The sequence below is a fragment of the Microtus oregoni genome, unplaced genomic scaffold, assembly GCF_018167655.1.
Source record: "Microtus oregoni isolate MIOR12 unplaced genomic scaffold, Mior012 000002F_ref0000024, whole genome shotgun sequence".
NCBI classification, from domain to species: domain Eukaryota; kingdom Metazoa; phylum Chordata; class Mammalia; order Rodentia; family Cricetidae; genus Microtus; species Microtus oregoni.
The window spans coordinates 56,082,565-56,107,559 of record NW_024543061.1 but is presented as its reverse complement, the minus strand read 5'-3'; the positions used below and the strand labels follow the sequence as shown (position 1 = coordinate 56,107,559).

General features: G+C 47.4%; 2 protein-coding genes across 4 annotated transcripts in view; one reads left to right on the top strand and one right to left on the bottom strand.

Annotated features, from left to right (window-relative positions):
- Positions 1-24,995, bottom strand: part of Syn2 (synapsin II) — a 155,830-nt gene that overhangs the window by 16,594 nt on the left and 114,241 nt on the right. Inside the window, exons 5-10 of the mRNA XM_041641057.1 lie at positions 20,377-20,466; positions 10,013-10,075; positions 9,501-9,643; positions 5,650-5,724; positions 5,107-5,209; positions 3,742-3,891 (exon numbers count right to left, since the gene is read on the bottom strand). Of these exons, the coding sequence (XP_041496991.1) occupies positions 3,742-3,891; positions 5,107-5,209; positions 5,650-5,724; positions 9,501-9,643; positions 10,013-10,075; positions 20,377-20,466 (624 nt within the window). The remainder of the gene's footprint in view (positions 1-3,741; positions 3,892-5,106; positions 5,210-5,649; positions 5,725-9,500; positions 9,644-10,012; positions 10,076-20,376; positions 20,467-24,995) is intronic.
- Timp4 (TIMP metallopeptidase inhibitor 4) lies at positions 12,151-23,664 on the top strand. Of its 3 annotated transcripts, XR_005973346.1 has the most exons (6): positions 12,151-12,755; positions 13,944-14,041; positions 14,456-14,570; positions 17,161-17,285; positions 18,002-21,247; positions 21,292-23,664. XR_005973346.1 is itself a non-coding variant. In XM_041641078.1 (5 exons), the coding sequence occupies exons 1-5, from the start codon at positions 12,617-12,619 to the stop codon at positions 18,117-18,119; spliced, it is 576 nt and encodes a 191-aa protein (XP_041497012.1). In that variant the 5' UTR covers positions 12,151-12,616; the 3' UTR covers positions 18,120-23,664. The 3 variants fall into 3 exon arrangements, 2 of the variants coding, with proteins under 2 accessions (XP_041497012.1, XP_041496999.1); XM_041641078.1 differs by having other exon boundaries at positions 18,021-23,664; XM_041641065.1 differs by having other exon boundaries at positions 18,002-23,664.

Genomic DNA, 24,995 nt, shown 5'->3' with positions numbered 1-24,995 from the left:
AAGGTGGGACTATCTGGCACACTGTCTCCGTTAAAAGCACTGCACCTTATGAATTTATGGCCTACTCAATCAATTGTGACATTGTGGAAATGCACAAACGTGTTTGTCTGTTCTGATGTAGCGTTCTCATGACAAGGAGCCACGGAAGCAGAGGACAAAGGAGTAAGAGGGCACTCCCGGAGGCCCAGCAAGGACTGTCTTGAAGGAGTCAGCTGTATCGAAGGCCATTGTGAAACCAAGGCAAGAAGAGACGTGGCGATCAGAATGGGTAATCTGGAGATGAGTCTGCTAAGAACAGTTTCTGTGGGATGGTAGGGGAGAATGCTGGTTGGAGTGGACTGAGGAGAAAATGTGGTATGACAAAGAGGTGTCAGTGGGAAAACAATGCAGGGGAGATTGATTGGTAGCTAGAGGGAGCGGGGCTTGAAGGGTATTTTCTTGTTCTTTGTTTTCCAATGGGAGATGTTCATAGATGGATGTGAGCATTTGGGAAAGGATAAACTAACGAAGGAAAGAGAGGGACCACTTTAAAGGCAAAAGTGGGACCCTCACAGGCAGAGACCGAGCCTTAAACACATGTGGGAAAGGTACAGGGGGCAGGGAGGTATGACAACAGGGTTAAGAAGGCAGCTGGTCTGCAGGTGTGACTGGCCCGTGAGCCTGGGCTTAGATGACGAAAGTCTTCCCAGTCATCAGGTGAGTGTCCTTATCAAAACAAAACAGGGTCTGGAAATGTGACCAGTACAGTTGTGGCTTAAGGGCCATCACCGCATCTTGCCAGGTGTTAGACTGTTACTGGGTGTCCACTGGCTTCTGGTCAGTATGAGGTCAGAGCACAGACTAGGAGGAAGTTAACAGAAGGCACAGAAAAAGCTGCTCAGGCAGGAATCCAGTCACCGTCACGTCTTCAAGTCAGGACACAAACAGATTTTGGGCAAAACCGCATCTCACCCACTACATACGTCCTAAGGTTATTAGGCCTCCGTTAATAAAGGAAAAACACAGAGCCAACCTCGCCACTGCTCACAAGGAGCAGGAAGCGTTTGGGAAATTTATATTAACTTAATCGCGTGTGCAGGAAAGAATTCAGCCCTGCCTTAAGTGAGGCTTGGTGGTACTGGCACAGGTCTTTAATCCCAGCACTTTGGAGGCAGAGGCAGGTGGATCTCTGTGAGTTCGAGGCCAGCCTGGTCTACAGGGCAAGTTCCAGGACAGCTAGGGCTGTTACACAGGGAAACCCTGTCTTGGGAAGGGTGAGTGGAAAGTGTGTGTGTGTGTGTGGGGGGGTGCTTAGCTTTTACATCAGGCTTACAGGAAGAAGCTTCTAAACTCCCATGGTTTTCAGATATAAAGGGTCTTTGTTATTTATGGTGGACCCCTTAGACCACATGCATTAGTTTGACATCTAGAAAAGGCGGGATGTGTAGACAGTCCAATTAGATCAATCAATCAGGGTTCACTAATGAAGTCCCAGTCATAACTGAACAGTGAAGCTCGGGCGGTCGCTCTGGTTGCCAATACTCCCGTGTGCTATGGTATACAGATGAAAGGAGAGAGGCGTGCCCTGCAGTGATCTCTCAGATTCTTCGCTGTGCAACTTCATGTGACTTGGTTTTAATCTGAGTCGTTTTCTATGACAACAGTGCCTGTGAACACAATTCCAGTGAGTTCCCTGATTCCTGCAAAGCTCTAGTCAGTCCCGGGGGTTGTTGAAATTCCAGAACTTTCAGCTGATGTCAGGAGAGAAGGCAGTCTTGTGAAGGATTATGGCCTCAGACTTTGTGGTCTGGCTAACTTCAGGTAGCCTTGGTATCAGACAAGATCTAAAAATCACCCACTTTAACTCCATTTCACAAGTGAGGAAACAGTCTGGAGATAAGGGGATGTTATAATAGAGCAGGGAATCGCCCCAAGTATCCAGGTTTCCAGCGTGGTGTGATAAGATGCTTAAGCTTAAGTATTCAGTGTTTGTAAAAGAAGGGATAGTATGGTTTAGATATGATTTGGGTGTGTCCCGTTAGGCTTCCTGTGTGGAAATTAAATCTGCAATGTGATTGCAGGCCATCATTAATGATCTACCAAGGCTATCTTCCAACCTATACACCGGAAGGTAACACTGGGACCCACAGAGATCCTCTTGCCTGTCTCTCCAGTGCTGTGATTAAAGGCGTGTGCCACCAGGGCTGGCTCTAAAGGACATTTTAGAAAACAAAAGATATTAGATTGGATCGACAGGACAAACAGATCCAGAGAGGGACAACTTACCAACTGGCACATTGTTTCAATTTAGTCACTTTGGGGGAAAATATTTATTATACATCATGTTTCTGCCTACCTCAAGTGGCATATATACTACTGCCTAAAATATCCAATTTCTTCTCTTGGCAATTCAGGCTCATTATCCTGAATATCAACATTTCTTTCTACTGATTCTACAAAGATCGAGTGTCTAGGGTAATTAGCATCTACCCTAAATAACCCACTCTGATTCTCCCTGCCCAACTCTCAGCCCTTTATTCTTCCCCACTGAAGGATTTCTGAAAGGCTGATGTTTGCTACTGAGTGCAGTGTAATCTTAGAGGGCATTCGCTCATCTCTAGATAAGGTGCTGATGTTTCTCCAGGCCTCAGACTGTAGGATCGAAACCCAGAATGTGCTGACCACATACATTAGCCATCACTGGGTGCCTCATATCGTTCGTTCCGCCTTAGTTTAGGGTTTTTTTTTCTTTTTCTTTTAATTCTCATAACACTCTAGGGATGTGGACTATGGTTACTTTTATTTATCTACTGCTATGGACCTTGTCCAAGGCCATAAAGCTAACAGAAGCAGGTCTAGAATTCCTAACTTGGGAGATGTTCATTTCAAAGCTAACACTCTATTCTATTCTATTCTATTCTATTCTATTCTATTCCCCCAAACTATTTCAGGTTGAATTTTGAAGGAAAGGTTTCTAAGAGAATTCTAACAAAAATGTCAAAACCTGACCTTCATTAAAGGGAAATGATTCCTTGCATAGTTACACCAATGCTTAGGGGAAAGTTCGCTAAGACTCATGGATTCACTGTGCAAGTTCTTACCGCTCTATTATATAAAAGTTCAGAGGTGAGAGTCCTGGATATATTTTTGACCTTCAGGCCCAAGGAGATATCCATTCTTTGGCCTATTGTAGAGCTCCTGGGCCTAAGGCTCTACAGAAGTTTGTGTGGATTTTCCAGGAGCCCTGTACCTGAGACACTGTCACTGTGATGAGAGTCGTGTACCACATCAACTGGAGAAGGCCACCTCTCTCTCAGAGGAACAAAAGCACATTTCTAATTTGAATTTCACCATGTCAGTCTCCCCCAGAACTGGGGTCTACTTTCCCTTCCTTCCAAACCAACAGCCTTCTCAGAAAGATGATCTTATACACATAGCAATAAAGAGCCAGTGAACTATCTGGTTCAGACTTCCCTCACCTAATTCAAACCAAGACATCTCAAGTCACAGGAAAGTGGGATGCAATTCTCTGGAGTCTTCAAGTTCAGGACAGAGATCCAGGACTCTACCTCTGCACAGTTCCATAGCTGATACTGTGAACTGCTGAGGAGGAGGCCAGAGAGGAAGGAATGGAAGAGAAGGAAGAGGGGGAAGCCCTTGGATCTCAGCTAGCTCTATAGGTATTGACCTCTGCTTCTTCTTGAGCCACAGTGTCTGAAGCAGTGGTTCACGACTGCGCTGGGTGTCTTTGCGGTTTCTTACCTGTGGCTGCTGGGTGGTTAAGGGTCTCTGAGGAGACAGGGCAGGAGTCCTGGACAACATCTGGTTCATTCTGCTGATGACTAGATCGGTGATGAGTTGTCTGTCCTCCACTTGGTGGTCCCCAATCAGTGGCATGCTGCAGTCCATGACCTGGTGGAAGATGTGGCCCAGGTAAGGAAAAGGTCTGGAAATATAAAGGCCCGCTGGGCTTTGTGGGAATGGATACAGTTTAAGGCAGCAAAGTGGGTTGGTTGTCTGGAACTGCGTTCCTCAGCAGAGACAGGGATCGCTTGCTCCTGCTGCAAACATTTGCCATGACCCCTTTCCTGTTCGTTCACCCAGAGCAGAGCTCTGGGACGCAGAGTGCTGGGAGTGGGAAGAGGCAAAAGAGCAGGAGAGGGTATGGCCCAGGGCTGGAAGTTTACAGGAGCAGGAAGACACGGAAGGGAATGCCTTAGAGCAGGCAGCTTGCATCCTTTGACTTTTCAGTCTGTCCTCAAACATTCTGCTCATTGAACGGCCTGATTCCTGCCTTGCTCCTGACCAGGACAGCTTCTCTGCTTGTCACTGATCTTGATTCTGTATCTACAGCAACACTTCCTCTCTTTAAGAAATGTCTGTTTTAGGGGGATCCTATGATCCCCCTATCTCTGTGATTCAACTCTCATGTGCAGATGATGAACAGGCTTACTCAGAGAGGGTGGCATGGTTATCTAGAAAGTTCCATGCTAATCAGGCTATGGAGTATATTTTCAATCTGAAACCCACTCGGGCCTCCTGACACTACTATTCAGGAAACACCAACTCCTGTACTTCCAGAAAGACTGAGTCCAGTGAGGGGGTAGTGTGGGGCTCTCACTGCCACAGCTTTGCCTTTAACAGGGGAAGGAGAGTTAGCGAAGCTGGGTTAGGGGACCAGGCAGAGCGCAATATCACTAAGGCTAAGAGATGTTAGAAAAAATCATCTGCATTCAGGTGCCAAGTTGAAACCAATTCACCCTGCGGCCATAAGCACACATCCATGGTAGAGAGGACCCAATGCCTCATGTAATAGTGATTTACGTTTGACTGAATGATTCTCAAAGGTGGCTTTCTCAGAGGAAAAATGATACAATCACTACGATGCCTTCATAACAAAGTAGGCTAGGAACCAGGCACCTAGACGTGCCATCTAGTACTATTGTGTGACGTGGCCAACAGCCCTCCACTTGGAAAGGAAGCTGGCTATGCAGATCTGCCATCTTGGACATTCATAATAGAAGACTCTAAATGTGGTGTGAGAATTCTCGCACAACTTTTAAGCCAAAAGTCTGGTCCCAGTCTGGATGTCACTGCATACTGACCTGTTCCTTGGACCAGACTCACCTCAAAAATGTAGTCTTTCCCATCTTTGCCATGCACAGCTTTGACTGCACAGATATCCAGGCCACCAAACATCTCAGAGCAGGCATCCACCCAGAGCTTGTACCTGGAGGGGACAGGAAGATGTCCTGAGGCTAGGACAGTAAGCTCGCACCGAGCCTACATTCTGATAAGGTCTTCCTGAGCTCACCTTTCCCATCCCTCACCTCCATTCTTCTTTCCTATCCTCTCCACCACCGAGCACGGTGCCTATTTATGGTGCCTCACCTTTCTGACCCCCTGAACTCACCCATATTCCCAAGCCCAGAGTTGGGCCTCATCTCACGCTATTATTTCTTTATTAGAGCTTCTATGGTACATTGTCGTTAGCTCTGCAACAGCATTTGACTTGGCTCTGCCTGACCTCGTTCCCTGGCTGCCAGCGCCTCTGGGTTGTATTAGTCCTATCTCCACAGAGCCTCCCTTACTTCAGGTGTTGTCTATTTATAACACCTCTTGACTGACAGCCGCCTTCCTCTACATGCGGATGGGAGGTCGCTCACTCACCGGTCTGACATGGCGATCTGCTCCAGCATTGCAGAGCCAGTGTTTGTCTTCCAGTTCCCTGAGATGGATGTCCTCCTGAAACAAGGTCCCACCAGGAAAGGACAGGCTATGAGTCATACCAGCATAGAAGGTGCAGGAATTCCAGAACTGTCCATCACCAGTTTATTGCTGTGTTCCCCACCAGAATTCTCCTGAGCAACTAAAGGGTCTCTGTTGGGCCTAGAGTCACCTGTCACCTTCATGGCCTGTTTTCTCAACAAAGGTCTATCTCAGAATAATCCATCCAATAGATAAGAAATACATCTTTCAAAGACTCACAAAACCTCTAAAATCAAGTATATAGAGGCTACAAAGCAAACTTGAACAAATACAAAATATTGAAATATTGAAATTCCTTATATCTTATCAGTGGAGTAAAACTAGAAATAAACAGCAAAAGAAATCATTGAGACTACACAACTACATGGCAAATGAACAACGCACTTTTGAGTGAATACTGGGTCATTGAAACAGTCACAGGGCAACTAAAAACTTCCTAGAATCAAATGAAAATGAGAGCATCACTCATTAAAGCTCTGAAATACAGCAAAGCAGCTCTAAGAGGAAAGCGTATAGCGAAAGTCCTAATGTGGAAAAAAATCAGAGAGGTCTCAAGTAAACAACCCAATGATGCACCTCAAAATCCCAGAAAGGCAAAAAAAAACAAACCAAAGTGTAGTAACTGGCAAGAAATAGAGATGAGGGTAGAACTTAAGGAAGTAGAGACTAAGAGAAGCATGATACATAGAAGCACACATTTAAAAGTTGGTTGTTTTAAATGAATTAAGCAGAAGAAATAGGAGACTCAAAACAACCAAAGTAGAGACAAAAAGGGTCATTGATCCAAGAAACTCAACTGATAGTCAGGGATCATTAGAGAGTATTTTGAAAACTTACATCACAAAAAGTTAAAAAGCTAGAAAAATGAATGAATTTCTAAAAACCTATGGCCAAATAAAATTAAATCAAATGATAGAAATATATTAAACCCATAACAAGCAACATGAATGAAACAGTAATTAAATCTAGTCAGAAAGAAAAGCGAGGACCAGATGGAGTCACTGCCGAGTTCCATAAAGATTTTAAGACTTGACATCAATACTCATCAAAGTCACAAAAAATGGAAAGGAAAGGGAAGCCACCAAATTTACTCTATTATACAAAGCCAAACAGACAAACCAGGTAAGAGCACAACACAAAAAAGGAAAACTTTAGACCAATTCCACTGGTGAATAGAGATGCAAGAACTCTCAACAAAATACTTACAGACCAAATTCAAGAATACATGAAGGGGCCGGGTGGTGGTGGCGCACGCCTTTAATCCCAGCACTTGGGAGGCAGAGGCAGGCGGATCTCTGTGAGTTCAAGACAAGCCTGGTCTACAAGAGCTAGTTCCAGGACAGGCTCCAAAACCACAGAGAAACCCTGTCTCAAAAAAAAAAAAAAAAAAAAAGAATACATGAAGAAGGGCTGGCAAAGAGCTTAGTTGATGTGCCTGTCACAAAGACTAGTGCCCTGAGTTTCTTAGGACTCAGATGGAGAGAACCAACTCCCACAAGTCGTCCTCTGACCTCCATGCTTTCACTGTGGTACACACACACACACACACACACACACACACACACACACACACACACGTATGCTCATGAGGACACATGCTCATACACACACACAAATAAATGCAATGCAAATCTTTGAAGATACATCAAGGTCAAGCTGGTTTCAATCCAGAGAAGCAACATTGGTTCATCACACAAAAGTTTAAAAAAAAATTTAAAAATTAGCACTGTATAAATACATTGAATGACAGAAGTTACATGAGTATTTTAATAGACACAGAGACGGCATTCGATAAAGTTCAACATGATAAAATTCTAAAGAAACAGACAGCCACAGCTACACAGAGAAACCATGTCTCAAAGAAAGAGGGGAAGAGAAACTAAACAGAAGGAGAAAAAAGGAGAGAAAGAAAGAGGGACAGAGGGAAGCAGCGAGGGAAGGAGGGAAAGAGGAAAAAAGAGAGGGAGGAAGGAAGGGGATGGAGGGACGGAGGGAAAGAGAAAGGAAGGAAGGGAGGGAGGGGCAGGGAGGGACAGAGGAACAGAGGGAAAAGAAAGTAAAATTAAAAAAGAAAACAAACTTGCAAAACTTGAAGAAAATGATAAAAATCATAATAAAAATAAACTTTCCTTCCATTGTTTCAAATATGTCCCTGGGGCTAGACTCCTCAAAGCAGGGATACTTGCTCATTTCTGTGTCCTCAGCACCTAGCCATGATTCGAAGGGCCTCAGAAATTGTGAGTAAATAATAATAGTAAATCCATTTCATTTGTACAGTGCTTCAAAATTTGCAAAATTCCCCAAGACTTCATGCCTTCCCCTAACAATGGGACCCAGGGCACAGACCCATACAGGCCCTTGGAGCACATGGGCAAGTGGGCACTGAAAGGCCCCAGGGACAGCTTCACTGCCTCTGTTGATAGCGGGCAGGATGGGTATCTTTCCACCAAATGGTGCTGTTCGGGATGCCACACCTCACCTTAGCTATCACTAGGCCCATTCCTGCTCAGAGCAGGGGTGTAGTCAACAGCCTGAGAGGAAATGTGATGGAAAGACAATGAGGGACATAAATATTCCTCCAAAACATTAATATTCTCTCTCTCTCTCTCTCTCTCTCTCTCTCTCTCTCTCTCTCTCTCTCTCATTATGTAGACCAGGCTGGCCTCACACATCATGCTTCAGCTTTCCTCCAGGGTTTCCCCTGAAGTCTGCTGGTGCCTACTGTTATACAAGGTGAGAAACACAGTGATTTTGTATTCTCCCAAGAAATTCACCCTAGAGAAGAGCAGTCTATGTGGGAAGGACTAAGACTGAAAGCAGGTCTGGAAAGGACTATCTCCCAACCTCCTGAGGTTCCAACAATGAGAAGAGGGGAAAGGGGACAGTGGGGACAGGTGCGTATGGCTGAGGGACAGAAAGGCATTCAGCTTCATGTGCTGAGTGGCAGAAAGCAAATTCATGTGTTAATAATCTTATTTGTTCGTGATAAAAACTTTATATCTTAACCAAGTTCTTAAAAGACCATAGATGAATAGTCTCAAAATTGGAGCTGTAAACTCTCTGCATGTGTAGGACAGAGGCCAGGCCGGTCTGGAAGTCTTTTGTCTGCCTGACGTCTACGCTCTTCCTGGCGGGTGTGGCTGTGTGGAACAGCCATCCACTCTTGGGAAAGTAGTGTTTCCAAGGCTGGGCGTTTACACTCGGGCTCAGCTGCTTGTGGATTTGCAGTCTGGTGGACCATGCAGATCCCTCTGAAGTAGGAAAAGTGCAGTGTGTGTAATACAGTTTTAAAAAGTGCATAGGGTCATAATGAGTACAATCCATTTTTCAAAATATTAAACCAAGCATTTATGTGAACATGATGTAGTGGCAGGTTTAACCTCTGCCATGGTTTTTAGAGGAAGAAAAAAAGAGAAGAGTTGGTTCTAGCAACATCGGTCATAACCTGGGTGACAGTGTAAGTCAAGAAAACCTGTGAGCACCGTTAGTGAAAAGGCCCAGTACCGCCACTACTGTAGTCTCTATATAGCCTTTGTTCCTGTCTGAAGAAAAGCAAGCTCCACTTAGAGACTAGTGGAATGGCTACAGTTTCATTTCTCAGACCTCTCCTCTGATGTACAAAGAATTCAGGCTAAGAAGCCTGACTTAGGGGCATCCTTTCCCTGGTCCTGCCTTATAGCTCTGATGAGGTACGGTGGCTGCGGAGGGAAAGTGGATAGTTAGTATCGGCTGAACACTCCACGTATACTCACATGTACGCCTTGTAGTTGTTGCCAATCTTCTGAACCCGGATGTCATACTTGGCGTCAATGAAGGGTTCAGCTGTGGCATAGGTTTGGGTGAGGGCCACCACGCTAGCAATGTCCTGGAAGTCGTAGTGATTTTCCACTTTGACCTAATGTTGATGTGAGACAGACAGGAAGGCAGACACGTGGATACGCACACTGAGATGCCACAAGGGCTTACTCCAAGCCAATCACGCAGTTTCTGACACTGGTAAACATGAACATCCCATCTCTCTAGCAGCTCCTCTGTCTCTAGTCCCTTCCAGGAGCCAGGGTCACACTTGTGGCAAAAGATCTAAGGAGCCAGCTGGGTTGGTTGTATTCTTCACTGTATGACTGGGCAAAACCCATGGCTTCCAAGGGACCTTGTGGTCCTATGGAGAAAGCCATTGACGCAGGAAGAATAGTCTACTAATGGGCTTGCTGAATAAAAGCCCCCTTGGGCACAACCCAGACTGCCACCAGGCAGCGTGCCTTACCTTGCCCATGCCTGAGTGAGCATGGCCAATCTTCACCACCACAGGAAATGTAGGCAGTGTAAGCTGCGAGAAGAAAAGGAAGAAATGGACTGGTCAGTAGGTCTTTTCTCTTTGACATCCTAAAATATTTTTCTTGGGATGACCCTTGGGAACATCCTTTAAAGAATCAGTGTAGGGGCTGGAGAGAGCTCAGCAGTTAAGATGGTTTGCTGCTTTTGCAGAGGACCTGGATTTAGTTCTCAGCAGCCACACCAGATGTCTCAGAACCTTCTGTAATTCCAGCGCCAGGGCTTCTGACCCCTGTTGTTCTCTGCAGACTCCTGCATGCACATGGCGCACATAAACTCATGCAGGCACACGGATATCCACGTAAACAAATAATAAAAAAAACTTCAGTGAATAGTGTCAAAATACATTGCATGAACTTCTTGGATAACATTAATAAAATATTAAAATAAAATAAGAAATAGTGTACACTACGTGCTTTATACATGAGACCCATAGAATGACATCAACATTCCCAAGGTCACACAGTGGGCTATGTGTGCCCTGTTCTCCTATCTGATTCCTTCTGCATCTCACTGCTTCAGTTTCCCCTGCCTTAGACAACCATGGCAGGACCTCCTCTCAGCTAAGGAGAATTTTTCTTTAATTCACGAAAGAGCGCATTTTGCTGGCTGCAGATTTCACTGTAAGAAACCAAAAACATTTGGAATGCATTTTGAGCATCTTAACGCCAACTGAAACATGCACCTCTGACCACCTCTCCCCGTCATGTGCCTGCCATCTTTCCCGTGCTGGTCCTAACTGTCCTCTTCCTCTGTCACACTCTTTCTTCCCCGCTTACCAACACCACAGACTCAGTACCAAACACAAACTTGGTATCCTAAGGCCTATGTCTGTCTAGCTCAGGATTCGGAAGAGAGAAGACATAAGAATTCGGTATGTTTGTCCTTGGAAGTCATCCTCAGCAAGATAAACTCTCCCTCAAAGTAGCCTTGTTTAAACAGAGGAGGAATAGTTAAGACTTAAAGGAGGAAGGACCCTCTGAAGGTAGGGTTTTGAGCTGCAGCAAAATGAAGGCAGAAGCAGTAACACGGTGGAGCAGGGGAGCAGCAGCCAGGGCACTGGCAGCTAGAGAGGGGGAGCAGCAGACAGCACACTGGCAGGTGAAGATTCTAGTTCTCTCCACCACTCACCTGTCAGCAACCTCATAGCACTGATCCTCTGTCAAGTGACAGGATTGGGATGATGCTTTTAAGACCCCTCCAAGTGACAACTCTGTCTTGGTCTGAGCATTGTGTGAAGAACCACGCTAGACACCAGTCTGGTCCTACCACCTGCATCTATCTGACTTGTTCTCTCCCAATTCCCCTTTTCAAACATCACCACTGCCATCTAACTGGACTCTTCTAAAGGAGACAGCTATCGGTAGCAGGGAAAAGTCAAGTCTATAATGAAAACTCGAGTCTCATGGAGTGGAGCGTGATCATGAATGTGAGTTTGGTGCTGTGGACTGCAAAACAAGGAGAGGGAGGAATCGTGTAGTCCAGTCCTGTTTCGTGGAGAAAACAGTTGGGGCCCAGAGAGGCAAAGATCACAAAACGATCCAGTGGCAGTCGGAATCAGGACTTGGCCCCCAGCTCCCGCTGAGGCAGTCATTCCACGAGTTTCTTTTCATTCAGATTCTTGGAGCACTTTGCTGACAAACAGTGGACAAGGCTTGGGTCACAATGACCGGAGTGCCTGTCTTGTTTGCTAAGCGGCTCCGCCTTCTGCAACATGGCGGTCTCTAGGGGACAATGATGTGCAGTAGGGGCTTTGAGGTCCAGAGTTTGCCCTGACCTGCTGGGCAGGACACCCTGCGTTTTAAGCTCCATGGAAAGAACTGCACTCAACTCTGAACTCTGCAGTCTAAGACTCTGATGTGAAAAGAGTTTTAAAGCACTGGCTACTTTCTCTGACACCCTTCCCCACCCCCCAGCTGACAGCGCCAAGACACACACACACACCCCAACTTTCTCTGTCCTGTTCCCTGACTGTTTGCTGTTGCTTTGGAGCCTCATAAATAGGGCATTGAAAACACTTCCTGCAGCTGAAAGAAGCCCTGAGTAGCTTGTCTCATTCCCAGTATGCCGCTCAGCAAGGGGTCCGTCCTCCTCTGTCACTGTCTCTTTTGCCTGTTGTAATTCTGTCTGCCTCTGACTTGGCCTGTGTCTCTGTGTCTCTGCCTCCCCTCACTTGCTCCTATTGCCGGAGCCTCTGTCCCTCATCTTTCCACCTTCCTGTCTCTGCGCTAGTCTTTGCTTTTCTTGCTTTGCCCCCAACGCCCTGTCTTCCCTCTACATCCAGGTTGCTGCCTCTTTTGGAATCTGCGGGCTTTCCTCTGCATTACTGGGTCTGTTGGTCTAGTCAGGAGGGCTTTGGGTCCGGTGGCTGTGGGTGGCCTGCTGCCAAAGGAGGGAGGAGCCCATGGGGGGCGGGATTGGCCCTAAAGCCACCTCATAAAGACTGGGACTGCAAGAGGCTTTCTGGAGGAGTCCTGGAGGGGCTGTTTGTTGCGGCAGGCAGACCCCAGGAGCTCAGCTGGGGCTCTACAGTGTCATGCCCTGGAGCCCCCTGGCTGCGCTGAGCTGGGCGCTGGTGCTGCGGCTGCTGGCATTGCTGTGGCCCCCGGGGCTGGGTGAGGCGTGCAGCTGCGCGCCTGCGCACCCCCAGCAGCACGTCTGCCACTCGGCTCTAGGTGAGTCCATGGCCTTTGAGGACCATACCAGGGGATGCCTGTGGGAAAACTGATGTTGGGCAGAGCTGTAGACTTGGAATCTGAAGGAAGGGGTGGAGCTAAGATCCTGTATGGGTGCCTCCTGCTGCAGCTGATAAATCAGAAATGGCTGTTGCTTTATAGACCTTGGAAGTACAAAGCCTGATTTGTAGGGGAATAAATAAATATTCGATCACAGGTCTCCAGAGAAGTTCCCATCAGCTCAGCTTGATGGGACCCAGCTGTCACTGGAGCTATCCCGTAATTTTCAGAACTCCTGAGGGGAGGGGCGTTTGCAATGGAACACCTGCCTTCTTGCCTGCAGCTGAAGTTGCCACAGTGCCACTACAGGACATCCACATGCCTTTTGTCCTTTCTCTCCCACTACCTGGATACCCTACTTCCACACCTTTAACTACTGGCAAACTACTATTCACCCTTTGTTTTCTGAAGGCTTTTTGATTCCTTGCTGCGCACTTTGTGGTGGGTGCTGCTGTTTTGTCTAAGGTGTTCTCCGCTAGATCTAGACTTCTGCAGGATGAGAACTCTGTCGATGAGCCTTGTGCCTAGTGCAAAGTCAGGCAGAGAGGAAGGATTCTTTTAAATAAATTTTCTAGGACTGGGGCTGTAGTTCAGTGACAAAGAATTTTGTCTCTCACACGTGAGGCTTATAGGGTCAGTCTTCAATACCGGAAAAAACAAAAACAAAAACAAACAAACACCCAAAATCAAAAAGCAAACCAGGTTTTGATTAGATAGTAAGAAATGAGCTACTTCAATGGAGAATGGGTACATTTACAAATCTGATAAACATTTTTACTCTCACTTGAAGGTGAGTTAAGAATGTATCAATAGATGAGCCCCATTCCAATTGCCTTGAAGGGGTTCCTACCCCCCACTCACCATCCCCAGGGCTATGGAGAATTCAAGCTCTAGACACCAACAGGTTAAAGGCAGAAAAAACACAGTTGAAGGACCTAACAGCCCTGAAGGATTTGAAGCTGGCAACCACTACAGAGTAAACTCCAAGTTCCTTCTCTCCTATGTAGTGTACTGCTGAGATCCCAAAAACACTTGAACCAATTGCTGGATACTCAGAGGACCCCAGGCCATCCCGATCTCATACTGCATACTCCCACAGTGCTGAAGTTTCCCTTTCTTTCTGTGCAGTAATCCGGGCAAAAATCTCTAGTGAGAAGGTAGTACCTGCCAGTGAAGACCCTGCCGACACTCAAAAAATGATCCGGTATGAAATCAAACAGATAAAGGTACATGGAGCAGGACAAGGGCTGAGCCATAATGGGCTGATGGAGGGATGGGGTTTTGTGCTATGGAGGATGAACCTAGTGGACTCAGGCAGAGGACTCAGGACTCCTTAGGCCCATGCTGAAGTGGAACCATATGAGCTGGTACGGGCAAGACCCATGGGAACCGTGACTTTCAGGGTGGGGACTCGCTGTCTATCCTGTCCTACAACTCTTTGTCTGTGGGACCTACCTCCCCATCTCCCTGGAAGAAGTCAAGGTTTAGATTTATTTAAAAATAAACAAATAAAAACCAGCAAAGTTCTCTGTGCACCAAACCTGAATTAGACTTTGGCTTGACGTTTGAAAAGAGATGAGCATCTTTTAGCCTGTGGCCCTGTCCTGACGCAGTTCTGCTCTTCTGTAACTGCCTTCCAGATGTTTAAAGGGTTCGAAAAGGCCAAGGACGTTCAGTATGTCTACACACCATTTGACTCCTCTCTCTGTGGCGTGAAACTAGAAACCAACAGCCAGAAGCAGTATCTTCTGACTGGTAAGTTAAGGGGCTAAACAGAGGTGTGATAGTGGCCACAGCCACTTAGCTGGGGAGAGCAATGAGACTCCCTTTCAATGCAGGAGTCCCTGCTATAGTGATCTTTTCAGGAGAGTCTGCTCTACCAATCTAGGTAGCTAGTTCCATTTTGAAACTTTTCATTGGTACAAGGCTTTTGGCATCTTGAGCCCAAATACGTCTCCTGAAGGTGTTTCCCTTGTGTTTATCACCTCCCTGTGCACAAGCTCAACTCTATGGTTCATCTCCATGAACCCCAGGCGGGGCCAGCCTCCATACCAAACTGGTTGGGACAGAACAGTAAATGAGCCATCTATCCAATACACCCAAGAATATTTTGGGGGAATAAATAAATACGGTACTAAAGAATTCTGGAATTTTGGAAACGAGGTGTTGGTCTGGTTGTGGACAAGGGAGGGGGGAGACCCATCACTTTTTGGTGGCTCTAGGTTGGCCTATAAGATGGAAAATATCTATAAGGAAATCAAGGGAAACAAAACCACCAGCCCACAGGGAGAACAGGGAGGAGCTCCACTCTACCCGTGGAGCCCACAGACAATCATCTACTCCCTACTGCCAGGCCTGGGCAGGAAAGTGGGGATTCATAGTCCTCAAAGACTTCCTAGTCCAGACACGGCTCCTGAAGAGGACACAATGAAAAGGGCTTCTCAGCTCTGAGGATGCAGGATTGTGCTGCCCTGGGCAGCCTCTGTAGAGACGGGACATGCCACTGTACCTTCCAGGTCCCTCATAAGCCGACCGGTCTCTTCACATCTCTTGATACCCCTCCCCTTTCTCGAGCACCCACTTTGTGGGTCTCACCCTCACTGAGGCACTGATGTGTATCTGGGAAAAGGAAACATGGGGGCTTTTTCCTTGAGGAGGTCAAGAGTAACCGAGGCTGGAGAAAACATAACTCTACAAAAAGGTGTCAGTGGTGCCACGCCTTCAGGAGAAGCCAATGGTCCTTTCATTGATAGGGAAAAGTCTTTTGTGACTAGAACACTGTGACCATTGTAGCTCTTTCTGTGTCACTTGTCAATGATGTAGTGCCCTGCACCTTTCTTCCTGAGAGCTGAAATGAACTACCTGTAGTTGCAGGGTGTGTGGCTGTCCTCCTGCCTTTGTACAAGACAATCCCAGTGTCCAGAGGCCCTTGTAGTTGTTGACAGTGAATTCCCAGTCATCCCTTCAAGACAACATGAGCATCAGCTCCTCTAGGGCAGTTTCCTTCATCCACCCTCTTCTACACTTGGAGATAAGCATACGTTCCTTTGTTCTTATATCTGGGCAACTGAAGTCCAGTAAACTATGCCTACTTTCTGTCTACCCTTCTAAGGGGTAGAGAACCTGCCATATTGATTTCTACATCTGGTACTAGGTTATAGCAGCTGTTTAGTGAATAAATGGTTGAGTAACCAAATCCTAGCAGAGGTGAGGGTTTGCCTTGTCAGGGATGGCTTAGATGAGAAGACGTATTGAAAGGGATCTATGGTGCTTGTGAGATGGCTCAGTAGTTAAGAGCACTGGCTGTTCTTTTAGCAGATCCAGTTCAATTTCCAGCACCCACATAGGGGGCTCACAACTTCCAGGCTCTTTAAGAAAAAGATCCATGAAATATTGGAAGGAACTTGATAAACAAATGTTTAAAAAGACATTTTCCTATGGGGAAATAGTCACGAGACAAATATCAATTGGGCAGGAGAGGCCAGAGTGGATATTGGAAAGGAGCAGACGTCTTCTGAGGGCCATCAACTATACCAACCACTCTGCACATTCCCCCACTTAGTCTCAGCAACAGCTTTAGTATTCCCACCCGCCACCGGAAAGCTCCTGGGACCTGCTTTATGGCTACAGCAGTTGGTATATAAAGGGAGTATGCAAAAAAAAAAAAAAGCCTTCTCACAGCCCTTTTTCTCCCTGCCTCTGCTGAGGATCTAGCCAGACCCTCACACAAGCTAAGTGTGTGCTCTGTTACTGAGCCACATTCCTACTCCTGCAGTCAGCCATTTTCTTGTTTGGTATTTACTTGTACCTTTTGTTTGCTTGTCTGTTTCTCTAAGAAAGGGTCTTGCTATGTAGCCCAAGCTGACCTCAAGCTTTTGATCCTCTTGCTCAGTCTCCAAAGGGATAACGTTACAGGCATGTGTCACTAGATCTGACAAGTTCCAGGCTGACTTAAATCCCACCTTTTTTTCGGTTTCATGCTTAAGGAACAGACCTCCACCAGATCCCCTCTATCTTGCACAGACACTGTGTATTAGTCTCTGCTTTAAAGGTTATAGGGATTTGTTGGTCCTTTCTTTGAGTCCTAAGTTTTCACTGATGTCATAAATTCATCTGAGACTGGAGTTTTCTGTGTTGTATAGTATGTGTTTAGCATAAATAAGGCATAATTTCAGCACAGAAAGGGAGGAAGGGAGGGAGGGAAGGAGAGAGGGAGGGAGGAGGGATCAAGGAAGAAAAGAAAAGGAGAGACCATTACTTTCTGGGCTGTTTAATGATGGGGACCCCTGGGAGCCCTAAGCAGTCTTCTGACTAGATCTGACTAGATTCCTTTCTCTCCACAAAGGCCAGATTCTCAGTGATGGAAAAGTCTTCATCCATCTGTGCAACTACATTGAGCCCTGGGAGGACCTGTCCTTGGTGCAGAGGGAGAGTCTGAATCATCACTACCACCAGAACTGTGGCTGCCAAGTAAGGGAATGTCCATTTCCAAGGTCTTTTGTGGGTGAGGGACAAGCTTAGAGCCTTGGGGTCTCATCCTTCACGTGTTCCTCCACAGACATGTACTTCTTCACTTCCTACACTCATACTGTGCCGTGGAAGTGGGGGTGGGAAGGTGGAGACTGCAGTACCTTTTCTCAAAGTCTTTACTTTGGTGGGACACCGCAATCACACAGGGCAGACTGAAATGACACTAAATCGCCATTTAAGGAAAATCTAAGCCAGATGTGGTGGCTCAGTAGTACTTGAGAGGCTGAAGCAAGAAGGAAGATTCCAAGTTTGAGGCCAGCTTGAGCAACATAGTGAGACACTATCTTAAAAAAAAAAAAATGAGAAAAGGGAGCAGGGAAAGACAGAGTACTTTTTCCAGGCCCTGTAAGAGTTAATTTATTTTCAAATTTTAATTTCCTCTTAAACAAGTTTGTGAAGATGGAGATTTAATTTTAAGGTAAAGGAATCAAAGATCTGAAGAGCATTTACAGTCATGGCAGCGTGGGACCCATCAAGGCTAAGTCTAGTGACACCAGGATAACTCTGTTCACAAGGAGATGGGGGAGCAGAGCTCAGGAGGGACCTTGGGATGGGAGAAGACCAAGGCAGGTGAGATGGCAGTGAGGGGACACAGGATGTGCAAGGCAGCACAGAGAAAGGACACTCTATTCACCCTGATATTGTGTGATCACCAGATCACCACTTGCTACGCAGTGCCCTGTACCATCTCAGCCCCCAGTGAGTGTCTCTGGACAGACTGGCTGCTGGAACGGAAGCTCTATGGGTACCAGGCCCAGCACTATGTCTGCATGAAGCACGTTGATGGCATCTGCAGCTGGTACCGGGGCCACCTACACCTCCGGAAGGAGTATGTTGACATCATCCAGCCGTAGCTGGGACCAGTGAACACCACATCCTTGAAGAGTCCCGAAGACCAAGCCAGTTCTCTGTGGTACTCTGACCATCGCCACCTGCCGTGTTGCAGCTAGATGATGGGAAGTGCCAAGTGGGTGGCCTGGCCAGCATCATGGCAGTTGTGGAGCATGTGACAGCTTATGCCCACATCTCCAGCTCCCAACTTGTCGAGGGCTGGGGAAGGTAGTTTGACTTAGCTGCCTTGCCCTCAGGTTCTCTCCCTTCTCTCTCAAACTTTGTTAGTCTAGTTGATACCTGTTACTGAAAGTTTTTATTCTGGCTTTGTGTTCTCCAGTCAGGAAAATGTATGTTCCTTTTCTTAGCTCATACGGTAAAGGAGAAGCCACGAGTGTCGTAAGATGGCACAGCCTTGTGGTGCACGCTATGGAAGGGGTGACTGAATCCTGAGTGGGCTGGTTGGCTGGAATGAAAAGAATACACTAAAGCCCCATATCCTCTACTCCCACTGGCTCAACTTAGCCTAATCCTCTGACACATTTTCGTCTGCTTAAAGGGCACAGTGAGAGCTGAAGAGCCTACTCTTCCCGGTGCCCTGCAAGGGCCCTGATACTGTTGTTGGCAGAAGGACTGGCCCAGCTAGAGTTCATCTCTGGACAAGGAAAGACTTACTATACAAGGGCAAGCATTCTCCCTCCAGGTTAAATATCTCTACCGCCTTCAGTTGGTGGCCAGGGACTTTTCCGCAGCCTCCTTCAGATTGCTTATGTCTTTGTTCCTATCTTAGAACTTTGATTTTAAGCAAAAACAAAAAGATGAAACAACAAAAGTGACCCCAGAGCATGGTCTTCTCCTAAGGCCAAATTCTAGCAGAGGGTGAGAGGGAGATAATAAAAGAACCCTCTGGGAACCACACACTAGTGGGGAAACACAGCTTGCACTTGCTTCAAGCTTTTTCAGTGGCTATCCTGCTAGATGCTATAGCAGCAGACAGACAGCTAGCTGTGATTCTGAGAGTATCTCTACCCTTCAGCTACGCTCCATTACCTGTGTGTCTAGATGTTATAGCAGCAGACAGCTAGCTGTGGTTCTGAGGGTATCTCTACCCTTCAGCTATGTCCCAGTACCTCTGTATCTCAGACTCTAGTTACCAGCCCCTGAAGGCCCCTCAGCCTCTGTAAGCCTTCCTTACTTGTCAGAATGGGGAAACACTGGCAATAGCCTCTATGATTTGCTAAACCATAGAGCTCAACATCCCAGAACCTTTTCCTGGGAAAAGCGCTGGATAAGATGGCAGAGATCATCAGTTCTTCTGACAACTCAGGACTGTTTCTCATTTTGATATATGGTCAGCTGGTAAGCAGGGCCATGTGTGCGGTGCTGGAGGAAGGCTCTGGATTTAAATGCAATGATGGAGATCCCTTTGGGAGGAGGGAGTGGGAGAGGACCAAACAAGATCTCTGTCCCAGAACACAGCACTTGGAGGGCTCTGGCAGAGTCTCCAAGTGGGATCATCCAGTGATAATCCACACCATCCTTGGGCAGAGGGTCTGGGGATGGGGAGGAAGATGAAAAGTGACCTCCAGGTTGCTCCGTGTGCAACATCTTCATAGCTTTCATCCAACCATTTTTCCTTCCCTTCTAACCTCCGGGGGCGGACTCAGAGAAGACATAGGATTAACTCTGCTTTGTCACAGTTTGGAGGTAGCAAAGGAAATGGAAGTCTAGTGGAGAATAACAGAAGCAACAGCTTCTGACTTCGGAGGCTTCATACCCACCAGGAGGCTTTTACTTGAGGAATCTCTTTGAAGTCATATGCATGCTGTATGAAGTATCCTGGTCAAAGGCAGCTATGCCCACTTGGCGTGGTTAAGGAACTGACATGCAGTGAGGAACTGTAACACTGCCAGAGACACATGGCAAAGCTGGAGCTATACTCAGAATTGTGAAACCTCCTGACTGCCGATTTATAGATTTGGTGCCGTCTCTCATTAAAACGCCCTTTGTTTCTGCCTTCCTCTACTCGGTACCCAGAAGTGGAAAACAAAGCTGTTGGCTAGAATCTAGCTACTTTTGCTCCTCTAAGCAGCTACCTGAGGGGTTGGGCTGAGAGGCTGAGCCCTTGACAGGCCTCCAGAGTCACCATGTGGCTGTGAGTAGGAACAGCACTGAGTCAAAGCCCCAGTCCGCCACCTACCATCTCTCGGTGGTTGGGATAGTATGTCTGCTCGATGAGTGGGAACTTCTCCCCTCCCAGTGTCTTGAAGATGTTTACCATCTGGGCAAACTGCAAAAGACAAGAAATAATTTCACTGCATTTTCAATTTCTGAACCAGACAAAACATCAATTCATCAAATAAATGTAGAGCATTTTCTCTGTAGAAGACATTGTGTTCAATAAACTGGCAATACCAAGAAAGGTACATGCAATTTCAAAGACATATGCTTTAGTAGAAGAAGGCAAAGAGAAAGCTAGTATTCACAGAGGACCTACTTAATTTTAATGGTTTTCCCCCAATCTTTTCAAATTAACAAGGCTGAGAAGAGGCGGGGAACTTCACCTGAATCCCAGAGGTGAGGCCAGGGGAGCGGTGTACATCTATAAACTCAGCACTCAGTGAGGCAGGAGGATGATGAGCCTGAGGCCAGCCTGGGCTACAGAGTGAGCGCCAGGCCATTGTGCCAGGCTACATGGTAGAATATTGTCTTTAGGAAAGGAAATCAATAACAGCTGAAAAGAAGCGAAGCTGGGACCGAAACGTGAACTCTTTAACTCCAAACACATGCTCTCCTGAGCAACGGAGCAAGACAGAGCTGAAGTGGTAACATGCCGCGTCTCAGAAGTTCTAGCACCAGGCAAAGAAATAAAGGACAACCTTCCCGTGCGCTATACAGAGCCACCAGAGTCTGCACAAGAGGTGACATGCATGAGTCTGTTCCTCAGGAAGACTGGAGGAAGGGTCCCAGTGATCAAACACACTGATCTATCTTCATGGCTCTGCTTTGCTGAAATTACAGGAGCTAAACTTGGTAGACCCTTTATATGTGGCAAAAGGAGAGAAGGCAAGGTTCAGGTACGCACAGCGCTGGGACCGGAAGGAGAGAAGGCAAGGTTCAGGTACGCACAGCGCTGGGACCGGAAGGAGAGAAGGCAAGGTTCAGGTACGCACAGCGCTGGGACCGGAAGGAGAGAAGGCAAGGTTCAGGTACGCACAGCGCTGGGACCGGAAGGAGAGAAGGCAAGGTTCAGATACGCACAGCGCTGGGACCGGAAGGAGAGAAGGCAAGGTTCAGATACGCACAGCACTAGGACCGGAAGGCCTCTGGTGCACATCCAGCACCCCTTGACCTTTCAAAACCAGAGAGGCGCACAGCCCAAGGTCACGCTCTTGAGCACAGTTCTCTGCCAGAGCCTTCAATCCCTGTCTGTTTTTCTCCTGAGTCCTGTGAGTACCTACCTACTTTTCAGATTCCACAGAGGCCGTGCACTTCTCGCAGGGAACACAGATCTTTCCCACCTGGGCCACATTAACCCACAACGCCCACCCCAGCGCATGGGCAGTAGCATCTTCTCTCTAGTGGGGATCGGTTCAGGTTTCTAACCGCCAATAGCTTGGTCAGCTACAAGAGGAAGTTGTTGGACTAAGCCTACCCTCCACTTGTCAGAGACAGGAAAGCTAGAGCCTTTCCCCCAAAGCTCAAGTTCCATTCTCTGCAAGGGATCTTAGTGTGTGAGCTACTCCGGAAGGGTTATCAGCAAAGTGGAGTACCCTCGTGTCTTCCTTTTAACTCAGTAGTTGCCTTTGGACAAAAGGCCGCTTCCTCCCAGGCTCCCTCTTCAGATGTGAGCAGAGAACTGTCGGTTCCTTCAGCGTCTCACACCGTGCATCAGGAAGAACATCTTTTACTGCATTTCCCCACACCCTCCATCAGACTCTGGTCCTTTCGTGGGGGAGATTTTATTAAAATGCGGGGAAATGTGGGCCTTTCTGGGCCATGTCTTCAGGGTGTGGAACTGGCAGCTTCGGAAGTCTAAGACTTTCTTTAGGATTCAGGATCTCACACTTGGAATGGTCTCCACACGGGGTCTGAGGAGACGAGGCTAGGGCATACCTGGTACTAAAGCCACACTGGCAGAGTGCCCGGGTCTCTTCATCCCTTGCCCACTGCACCCTCTTTGTTCTCTGTTTACTTCTAACCCCTGGATCCTTCAGTTTGCTCTGACTGACCCCCAGTCCCTTCTTGCCTTCATTCCCCAACCCTTCCTCACCTGACCTTTCGGATCTCTCTGCCCACCTGGACCTGGCTGGATGCCGCTTCTGTCTGGGCTTCTGAGGCTCTCCAGCATCCCCAGGGAGTTGATGCCAGCTCTGCCTAAAGACCTCTGTCCTGCTGCAGCCCACACTCTGGCACAGCACCAGACATGTGGGGCCCTATCTTCCCTGTGTGTGGGTGAGTTACACAGACAACCACACCGATGCCAGGAAGGCCTCCGGCAGACTCCCAGGGCCCTGGGACAGCCAAGACTAAAATGACAGCCAGTTCCCAGGCTCTAGTTGGGTCCCTGAGAGCCCACTCTACCCTCCCTACCCTATTCCCTGTCTGATTAATGGACTGGACTTGGCATCAAACCTCTGCCTCCCTGGAAACTCAGATTAAGTCGCAAGTACACAGTTAGCAATTAAACAAAGGTAACATCTGATAAGGGCTATTTCCTCTATGCAGAGCAAAAACCGAATCTGCGAGCCGGTGTGGGGCTGGTGGCGAACAGAAAGAGGCTCATTTAAACCAGCCGTCTAAATGACTCGAGAAGGAATTCACTAAAGAAATGGGTTCTTTTTGAATATTGTGTTAATCCTGTCTCTCCTAGCTATGAAATCCTTTAGTTTAACCCAGGTCTGTCAATTTCCAAATGCTCTAGAATTCGGCTATGCTGGAGCAATCAGGGATGGTGGCATTCCTGCTTTCTCTGGACTGCTGTTTTCATCCATTTCTCCTGAAACCCCAGTGGCTGCCCTGGCCTGTTCTGGGGACAGCAGCCTTGCTCAGAGTCATTCTGGTGCAAGGCATAGCCTTCCCTAGCCCACTGGATGCCTCTCCCTACATTAAGAACAAAGAAATTTAGGGAACACGAGCCAAAGTTGTCCGTGTCAGAGGGACACTCCCCTCGCCGTCACCAAATGCGTCCACTTCTACTGACAAGCTGAGAACAACATGTAAAATGTCATTTGTGTGGCAGCTGCTTAGTGAGACGCAGGGAGAACTTGGTGTGTGGCCAGCAAGCCCTGTTGTTCCCATGCAATGCCAAAGGCGATGTGCTGGGGTTGTGAATGGGTGAGAATGTGACCCCTCACCAGATCCCAGATCCTGTGAGGGATCTTTCTGTTCCTCCCTTCTCTAGCCTCTGCCACAGTTTAGGAAAAGAAAGCATGGGACCATGTCCTTTAGGAGGGCTCAAATATCAGGGAACTATAATAACTACACTGGCAAAGTAATGGCATTTACTGTTAGTCACAGTTTGTAGACACAGAAGATGGTTGGTCACGGAGCTATGTCACTCGGTCACTCAGTAAAAACTGGTACCAGTGGCATCACATTGTGTTGCCACGAGAAAACCAAATTCTGACAGGAAGTGGGGACAGGGTGGGTTAGGGCACATTTCAGGAGGAAGGTCATGTGACTGAGGAGAAATGGGAGGTTCCTAGAAAAGATATTTGAATAGATGCCTCATCTGCGCTTTCTGAGACAGGCAGCACACTCAGCTCACGCCACCCTTTCAGCCCATTTCTGCAGAACAGTAGGATTCCAGATGTCACAGGCCACACACACGGAAAAGCTGCAAGCGGGGCTTAGGAACCCAGCCTCTCCTCGACCACAGCAGCTCGCTAACCTCCTCCTCCTCGTCCACGCCTCTTCCTCCTGCACTGGAAGGTCTCCCCATCCAGAGAATAGGAAAGCTGTCCATTTGAGTGTGGACAAAACAAGAAAGTCAAGAGCAGAGTTAATGGGCCCACGTGATTATACAATACCCCTCCAGCTCCCAGAGCCAAGAGGTTTACGGTTCAGAAATGTCACAATAAGCCTGGTAAGCCTTGGCAATCTAGCGTGTGTGAAGCTTGATTTTTGAAAAACAAGATGAAGAGGATATGATTAGAGGCAAGCATTTCCTTCCACAAGGCCAGCCAGGGGCAGTGGAGCTATCAGAGGAGAGTCCCCAGTCGTCCTAGGCCCCCATGTTTCACTCAATGCTTTCCACAGCCCTCCACTGGCCGTGGAAGAGGAAACCAAGCCAATTCTTCTCCACTTGTGTGAGAGACAGCGTGACGTACAGAAATCCTGGCTCTGTAAGCTTGGCAAGTGACTTAATCCTTCCTGGGTCTTATTGCTCTGTACAAAAGTGAAAATAATAATACCTCCCTGGTAAGTTTATCGTGGAGATTAAATAAAACTACACAGAATAATATCAGAGGGAGGCACCACACCAGCAAGAGGTTTTATGCTCCTCGTTTTCTTTCTCTTCCCACGAAGAGGTAAGACTTAAGTGTCTCAAAGGAAACTTCCAGCTCACACTAACTGTTGGGTTCACGCGTGTGTGAATGAGCCTGACCTGCCTCCAAGGCTGCTGGAAGGCTGTGGAGCTCTGCCTGTGGTAGCCTGCTGAGTTGGGTTTCTCTGTCAGCTTCTTTCCAATAGTTTACCCATTTTAAGAGGCAAGAGGCAGGCACTTTTCTCACTGCAGCTCCCAGTCAAGAAAAGACCCACAGACCTGTAAGGATTTTGTCATAGGATCTTTGGGCAGCATGGGTCTGGCAGCTC